The sequence below is a fragment of the Maylandia zebra genome, linkage group LG5, assembly GCF_041146795.1.
Source record: "Maylandia zebra isolate NMK-2024a linkage group LG5, Mzebra_GT3a, whole genome shotgun sequence".
NCBI classification, from domain to species: Eukaryota; Metazoa; Chordata; class Actinopteri; order Cichliformes; family Cichlidae; genus Maylandia; species Maylandia zebra.
In genome coordinates this window covers 16,230,424-16,238,617 of record NC_135171.1, presented here as the reverse complement: position 1 = coordinate 16,238,617, position 8,194 = coordinate 16,230,424, and the positions used below count along the sequence as shown (strand labels likewise).

At 40.9% G+C, this 8,194-nt stretch overlaps 2 protein-coding genes, 1 long non-coding RNA gene and 1 other non-coding gene across 4 annotated transcripts in view; 1 reads left to right on the top strand and 3 right to left on the bottom strand.

Moving 5' to 3' along the window:
• Nucleotides 1-685: 685 nt before the first annotated feature.
• rplp0 (ribosomal protein, large, P0) lies at nt 686-3,088 on the bottom strand. Its single transcript, XM_004545202.3, has 8 exons — nt 2,983-3,088; nt 2,577-2,684; nt 2,307-2,482; nt 1,965-2,052; nt 1,558-1,704; nt 1,247-1,432; nt 1,029-1,169; nt 686-904 (listed from the first exon to the last, which is right to left on the bottom strand). Exons 2-8 carry the CDS (start codon nt 2,628-2,630, stop codon nt 746-748), a joined length of 951 nt encoding a protein of 316 aa, XP_004545259.1. The 5' UTR covers nt 2,631-2,684; nt 2,983-3,088; the 3' UTR covers nt 686-745.
• Nucleotides 1,785-1,914, bottom strand: LOC111500509 (small nucleolar RNA SNORA63). The gene has a single exon (XR_002721142.1). It is a non-coding gene; the product is annotated as a small nucleolar RNA SNORA63 (small nucleolar RNA).
• Nucleotides 3,089-3,093: 5 nt separating the features above from the next.
• LOC143418603 (uncharacterized) lies at nt 3,094-5,065 on the top strand. The gene is made up of 2 exons (XR_013098610.1): nt 3,094-3,704; nt 3,796-5,065. It is a non-coding gene; the product is annotated as an uncharacterized LOC143418603 (long non-coding RNA).
• Nucleotides 5,066-6,203: 1,138 nt separating this feature from the next.
• The window catches only part of LOC101481805 (paxillin), a 39,752-nt gene continuing 37,761 nt past the window's right edge, over nt 6,204-8,194 (bottom strand). The window contains exon 11 of the mRNA XM_012917548.5: nt 6,204-8,194. This exon is cut by the window's right edge and continues 747 nt beyond it. The gene's annotated coding sequence lies outside the window, so the exon portion shown is untranslated.

Genomic DNA, 8,194 nt, shown 5'->3' with positions numbered 1-8,194 from the left:
ATGTTGTGACGACAGTAATTTTTAAGTTTATTTCTTTGACAATTGCATTACCCCCTGGAGTCCGGATTTTTTTTTTTTTTTATTAAATTGTAGAGGGTGGTGTAGATTTCATTTCAAGAATTTCTGAACTGGCAAGAGTAAATCATTCCAAAGACATTGCAGATGACATGCTGTCAAACGGATGTACAAGGCAGTAATTTAGTTTTAACCTCGAAATGCAAGTGAACGCACAACATTTACACTTAGTATTATGGGTTTCAAACTAATAAATGCGTTGGAGTTGCTATTTTCTCAATGTAACAATTCTAATGTAAACATGAAACGACACATCTCAAACATTTTATTCCGAAATACGACACGCCCAAACAGGAAATGTTGTCAGATGAGCTTCCGGCAGAAAGTCGACGTTGCCGGAGGCCTCCAGACATTTGGAACCGGTTGTATGACCCGTTAGGAATTAGTGCTCAATTTCTGCAGTGCGCCAATTCTGGATGTATGAGCTTTTACAGTTCAACTTGTCACGATGACTACACGTCTACAGTCCATTTGCTTTTGAAATGTTCTTATGAAAGGACTCACTCCCCTTGTTATATCTTTCCATTTCAACTACAAAGTGTCATTTTCAACCACAAAGACTACTACAATCTCCTTTTAGTTGTACTAATAAAGAGACAACACCAGCACATGGATCTTGCATTATTTATTGAATCATGTTCTTATTAGATGTGGTTCTGTTCGCTGTATTTTATTCGTCGAACAAACCGAAGCCCATCTCGCCATCTGATTCCTCAGACTCTTCCTTGGCCTCCTCCTTAGCAGCAGCAGCTGGAGCTGCGGCAGTCTCAGCAGCTGCTGCAGGTGCTGCGACAGCAAATGCAGATGGGTCAGCCAGGAAGGCTTTGACCTGTGAGGGTGAAGGATGTCATTAGTTCTCTGTTAATGCAAAACTTCACTTTCAAGTCCAAGTCAAGTATCGTGTGTTAACACTGAGAATGGCAAGAGCTGTATGAAAAATGTAAAAACCATACTTTGTCTGCCAGGGGGAAGGAGTAGTCCGTCTCCACAGCAACAGCCAGGACTCTCTTGTAGCCATTGATGACGGAGTGGGGGACAGAAGCCAAAGTGGGGTAGCCAATCTCCAGACACACACTAGCAATATTCCTCACACCCTAAGAGGCCAAAATAACTTTTGAGAAACTGAAAATTCAGATACAACTCATGCCAAATTATTTCAGCCAATTCTCACCTCCAGGAACCTGGTATGTAGAGAAGCCTCTGTGATGTCGAGCACCTCTGGGCTGTAAACACTGCCATTGTCATAAACCTGCTGGATGATGAGTCCATAGGAGAACGGAGAGATGTTCAGCATGTTTAGCAGTGTGGCCTCGCTGGCACCAACCTTGTCTCCAGTCTTGATCAGACCGACATCGCTCTGGCGGACAAAGACATACAGAGTGATTAGCGGAAGCAGAGATTTTCAAATCTTACCCTTTTTAAAGTACACATTAGCATTGTGAGTAATACCTGTGTGTAAAACAGTATAATTATCGAACTCACCAAGATTTCAATGGTTCCCCTGGAGATTTTGGTGGTGATACCCAGAGCCTGGAAGAAAGAGGTCTTCTCAGGACCAAGACCAGTATTCTGGGCCGGCACTGTCACATCACAAGGGGCGATGGCTCCAGCACGGGCAGCTGCAGGTACCTGGGATACAAGAGAGGGTAACCCTTAATAGACCACTCTGTTAGAACCAAATCTTTAAGATCTTAACTACTCAGGTTATGGTGTCTGAAACCTTACGTTCCTGGCAGCCAAAAGATGCAGGCAGACAGGTATAGCGAGGAAACAATTTACTGTTTGCAGGGGGAACGACAATGCAGTACTGCAAAAGCTGCATTGTAACTTATCCTGCACTTTGACATGATCTAAATTATCTATAAGCTTTTTTATTAAAGGGCTCTCACCTTGTTGGCCAGCAGCAAGTCTCTGATCTCAGTCAGATCTTCCTTCGTGAAGACAAAGCCCACATTACCCTTAATGTGGGGCAGGAGCCTGTGAAATCCCAGCATAAACTTAAATTACACAAGCAGATTATCATTTCTACCAACATGAGCAGTTATCAGATGTCTGAGACCTTGCGTCCCTGGCTGTCCGAGGGGTGTAGACAGACAGGGATAGCTGGAAACAGGTTAATTTTAGCAGGGGGAACGACAATACAGCACGACACAAGCTGCACCGTAACTAACCTGCTACACAGAAACTGATAATTCAATGCATCATAAAACAAAGGTTGCCAGTAAACTCACTTCTCCAGTGCAGGATTGTTCTCCAGATGGCCACGGATGGCTTTGCGCATCATGGTGTTTTTACCCATCAGCACCACAGCCTTCCCACGCAGGGACAGACGGATGGTCTGCATCTGCTTGGAGCCCACATTGTCTGCTCCCACGATGAAGCATTTTGGATAGTCATCCAAAAGTTGCTGTAAATACACCACTGTGCGTCACATAAATTTCATTATGGTGTCCATGCTATAGAAACAAAGACCTAGTGCATTTATGTTAAAAGGTACTCACGATGATTTTCAAAAAATAGTTGGACTTCCACGTGGCCCTGTCTTCCCTGGGCATCTCTGCAGTGCTTCCAAGGATCGCTACACAGCTGGTTTAAAGACAAGGATGGATCTGTAAATAAAGGACGAAAAACAAGGATATTAACGGTACTTTGGAAATTGGTCAATACTTTACACTCCGGACATGTGGCCGATAGTTAAGGTTAGCCGGCTACCCTTAGCTACCCTAGCGCTCTATTAACAGGCCTCGCTTGGCTAAATGACACCTATTGAATGTTTAAAATATACAAAATATATCCCATTAAGTGGTTTAAATGTTTATCGCACGAATACAAAACTAATATTTGGCCTAATCCTATAAAGACCGAGCATTTCGGTTTATTAACAAGCGAGGGGAAAAAAAACCGTACCTCGCAGTAGGGTCGCGTGAAAGAAAGAGGAAGAGGACAGGCGCGGGAGGGATATGTATTAAAAAAGATAACCAATCACAACTCAGCTATGGGCGTTACCTTCATAACTATTGGGTGAATTCTGTGTCAATCACTTTAAAGTCACTATTAGTACTTCCGTGGCAGTTTTCGTGCAGAAAGCGTGGTTTGTGGCACTCTACTTGAAGGAGTTCTGGGACTGCATTAGTGTGACGGTGTTATCGAGCCCGCTTAGACATCTGCCCGCAGAGCAAAGTGATGGCACAGAACCCTTCGAAGCTGCCTCCTGAGGTCTGGAATAACGTCTTTGGGTATCTGTCAGCGACAGAAAAGTTAAACGTCCGGGCAACCTGCAAGTATTTTAAGACAATTGTCGATCACCGATCTCTGTGGAAAAACTGGACAGTGGTTTTGGATTTTAAAAACGGCTCATACAACAGGAAGTTCTGGGACACTCTTCGTCATAGAAAAGTTTCCAGCGCAGTGATGAAGAGCACCAAAGTGAAACACTGGAAACAGCTCGCTCTGTTCCTTCCTATCCTCACCACGGTGGTAATGGACCAAAGCTCCCAGGAGTGTTTCAGCTGCTTGAAGGACTTCCCAAATATGAGACGTCTGGTTTTAAGAAGCAGTTGCTCTGATCTTTTGTTAGACATTTCCAGATTCCCATTGTTTCTTCCCGAGAAGCTGACTTACTTAAGCATGTGTGGCGTTATGTTCCCTACCACATCAGTGAGTAAATTCATTTCTGTGCTGTCCCAGTTTAAAAACCTCGACTCTCTTATCTGTCATCAGGTGGGCATCGTTGGAGAAACTATGTGGATGTTGCACTCCACACTCGCGTGCCTGCCTAAACTGAAGCATCTCTCCTTGTCAGGTGTGCATATATTGTGTACCTATCGTCACAGTGATCCTAAGCCAAGTCCAGGTCCCTCAGGGGACGCTGGTGCACTGGCTTTGGCCAGTTTGGAGCTCATCGACTGCATGGATCCTTCATTGCCGGCGCACGGGTTGCAGTTCCTGCCTGGCCTGAAACATCTGTCTGTCTTCTTCAAGCACTCACATCACGACATTCCAGAAATGTGGTCACTGTCTCCTTGTCGCCTCAAAACATGGTTGCATGACCTACCTCAGCTCTCAACCCTGATCATCGTTAAGGGCCCCCCGGTTAATAAGTACATCACCTCCATTCCAGCCACCGTGACCAGTCTCACACTGTGTGTTGCAGGAATCACTTCAAAGGACATGGCTGCCATAGCGGTGCAGCTGCCAAATCTCCTCCACCTCCATATAGACACCTGGCCCTCACATCTGGGAACTCGCACCGCTGAAATCCCACGGCTGTTTCCAAAGCTCAAAAGTCTTAAAATCCGCCATGAACGTGTGCCGGAGCAAGATTTCTTGCAGCTTCGTCACCTGCAACATCTTAGATACTTGGAGATTCTGGACAGCACTCCACAGCTGTCTGTGCTCACTGGCAAGCTTCAAGCTCTCACCGAGTTCAGACTTCAGATCAGAATCTTTCCTTACCGGAGAGATGCACTGTCATGTCCTTGTGTTTGTCACGTTTATTAACCTGGTGATCTGGTAACTTTTTATTTGAGTGGGAACACGGAGACTTGCTCATAATCGATGTTTACTGAACTTTTTGAGGTAGTTTTATTTCACCTCAGGAATCCAAAATGCCTTGCCATATTTTGGATTATTTAACTTATTCAGGGAATCAACCTCTTATAAAGGTTTGAATAAATTAAAATGTTTTTAAAGATTTTTCTCTTTTAATTATTATTTCAGCAGACATACACCTGTTTTAAGGTTGTAAGCTGAAAGGGTAGAACCAGCATAAATGTTTCCTACCAACTCTAATGATCCCTTTGATAATGTGAAATAAAAATTGTTAGACGTACACAGTGTGTGCTTGTACAATGTTGACTACAATTTCTTCTGCATCACTCTATTTACAGTCCAACTTTAATACAGTCCTGAGTTTCTGAACAATGTACATCACTATGCAAAATTTTAAACCCACCCTCATCTTTTTTAAAAGTTACAAGGAAAATGACAATTCATTGAAACATGAAAATTCAGTTTACAAGGGTTTGTACTTTTAAGTTTTTTTAAAAAAAACAACATAATGGGACACTATCCAAGCATGCTTTTATTGCATTAACACTGTTTTGGATCACTGTTATACTGAAAATTAAAGTTGTTGCTAATCAGACACTTTCCAGATGGTACTGCATGGATCAAAACCTAGCTGTACTTTTCTGCATTCATAATTCATCAGCTTTGAAAAGAGTCCCAACACCAAATGCAGCCCCAAATCATGATAGAGCCTCCACCATGTTTTACAGAAGGCTGTAGACCATAGGTGTCAAACTCTGGCCCATGGGCCAAATTTGGCCCGCAGCTTAATTACATTTGGCCCATGGAGCCATACCAAATTACTATTAGAGCTGGCCTACTGGTATTACACTGCTAATATATATATTGTTTAGTATTAAGCTTTGCTTGTTCCATATTCAGTTTTTCAGCAAAACTTGTTTGAGTCCATAAGCAAAGATTCATTCTTATATCTGGAGGAAGTATTTTTTTAAATAAATATTAATGTTAGCCCGCGACTTTGTTCCAGTTTTGAATTTTGGCCCACTGTGTATTTGAGTTTGACACCCCTGCTATAGACACTCACTGTTGTACTTCTTTCCTTACCTCTGTTCATACTGATTATTTGAACCAAAAATGTAAAATTTGGATTTATCACTCCATCAGATCAATACTGATTTACCTTCTTTAAGAATGGCTTCTTGACAGTCACCCTTCCACTGATACAATTTCTGATGAGACCAACAAGACAGTTCCTAAAGATACATTAGTTTATCTATTGAGCCAGGAGCATGAATGATTCATAGCTCGGTGTTAAGTGGCTTAGCAAACAATAGAAAAAAGAAATAATTCCTCTGAAAATGGTCAAAGGCAAGGAGTAGACTGAGAATGAGTGGAAGGAAAAAGCCAATGGCCAAAGTCAAACTGAAAGACCTTCAGAAATCTTGGAGAACTACTACTTTAGACAAGACTTTAAAAAAAACAAACAAAGAAAAACACCAGTCTGACTCCTTGAGAGCAAAATATAAAATTGAGAGTGACTCAATACTTTTGCACAGTACTGTGCACACAATGTAAAAATGAAAAAACAAGGCCAGAAATAAATATTTAATATTTTATTTGCAGAAGAATCAGGACCCACATAGGCTTACGCCCCACCCACAAAGAGAAAAGATCACATGAAGGTCTCCATTTATAAAGCAAAGTCGATTTAACCGCATTAACAGTAAAAAGCTTAAATTTCTCTCATGAATTCATTGAAAGAAGCAAAAACTATAAGGCAATACCTGTAAGAAGACAAATATACACGAGCAGAATTCATTTTCTTTTTATGAGGCATTCTCATTTTAACTGAAGACTCAACCCCGTAATGGAACGTCGACATTGCCCCTGCTACATCCAGTACTCTCAATCTGCTACAGGTGAACACCACAGTGTCTGCTGAATGACTCGGTACAGGAGGCTTCACCTCGGTTTGTCTGTTACAGTGTATAGTTTGGGGTTAAGATGCACCACAGCAGATGAAGCCCTCCCAGAGTTCAGCCCAAAAGGAGTTGAATCACAGGAAAAGGCTGAGAACTCCACAGTGTATAAGACCTTATTGCATTGACACATTTGGCACAAGAGATATTTTCTCAAAGTAAAAACAATCTGGATATGGATACCGTGTATTAATAGTTTTAAATTTATAGAGATTAATGTCAAAAAGAAAAAAACCCCACAATCTTTATGTGGCAAAAAAAAGATACAATTCAAAACAAAAAAGCTGCTAAAAGTCATTAAGTGAATTTTGCTAAAGGCTTGGCCCTGGCTTGGTTTCATGTTGTGACTTCTGTCCAGCTAACGCTCACATCAAACTTCCATCTGTGAGCTTTGCAGCAATATCACTCCGACAGCAGGATAACAATTCATATAAAAAAAAAAATACTGAAGAAAATACTGACACACTGGAATCCAAGCTGGTATACGTGCGTGTGTGTGAAGGAATGAGACCAGGGTAAACTACTGTCAGGCTACATGTCAACAGAGCCAGCTCTTTGCATATCAGGCCGAGCCTCTGCAGCTCAAAAATATATAAATTTCCATCAAAACTGTGACAAAACACAGTTGTGTCACAGACTCGAGCGTTTCACACGTATACAAATTTAGATTCTGATTGTAACAGCAACTGGCAGCTGGTGCTGATCAAACTCCACATATAGTCAGCATGCATTGAAATAAAAAGGACAAACATCTTAAATCTTTACCCCGGCCTTATTAATGCGATTTAAAACAGTGATAAATGTACGTTAGTAGCAACAGCAAAATGTGTAAATGAGACATTGTTTATTTTGAATAAAATTTGCTTTCATTTATTGTGAAATCAGCTTTGTTTTGGCATTTTTTTCCTCATAAATTAAAAAAATATATAAAAATTCTCACAATGTCAGCCAAACTATTTATACCGTCCTCACTGACCCATGTTTATTTTTGTAGTCATTCGATTTCATCTGAAAGTTGTTTACGTAAAGAACACATACACACCGAGGTTGCACCAGTTCCAAAAACAGATCCAATATGATTATATTCTAATGTATATAATTAGAATATAATATATAAGTGAAATCAAATGAAATGTTTAATTTCACTTTTATTGGGAAATAATCACGCTAGAAATGTGAGCAGAAATGTGAGTAACCTATGTTTAAACTGTGAAAACACCTGGGTTCATTTCCATAGAAAAACTGTAGAAAAAACAAGAACTCATGTCAGGAGGACCAACTTAGAAAATGCACCTGAAGACGGTCTCATCAAGAGCTGCTGTTGGCGTGTGCTGAGACTGGACGAGTATTTTAAACAAGTAAAGGAGAAATGGTTCAGTGTGTGTCTCATTGTACATATGCGCTCCATATACATATTTATGTATGGGGAGTTTTCATAGTTATTTTAAATGGCACCTCAATAGTTTCCAAATCTAGAAAAATACTTTTTTTTTTTTAAACACTCGTTAGTCAAGCACTGTGTATTCAACTCTCCACATACATTTAAACTGCGCAACTCAACTCTCCGTGGTCCATGCAATCAAGCAACTGTTACATATCTGCATTAAACT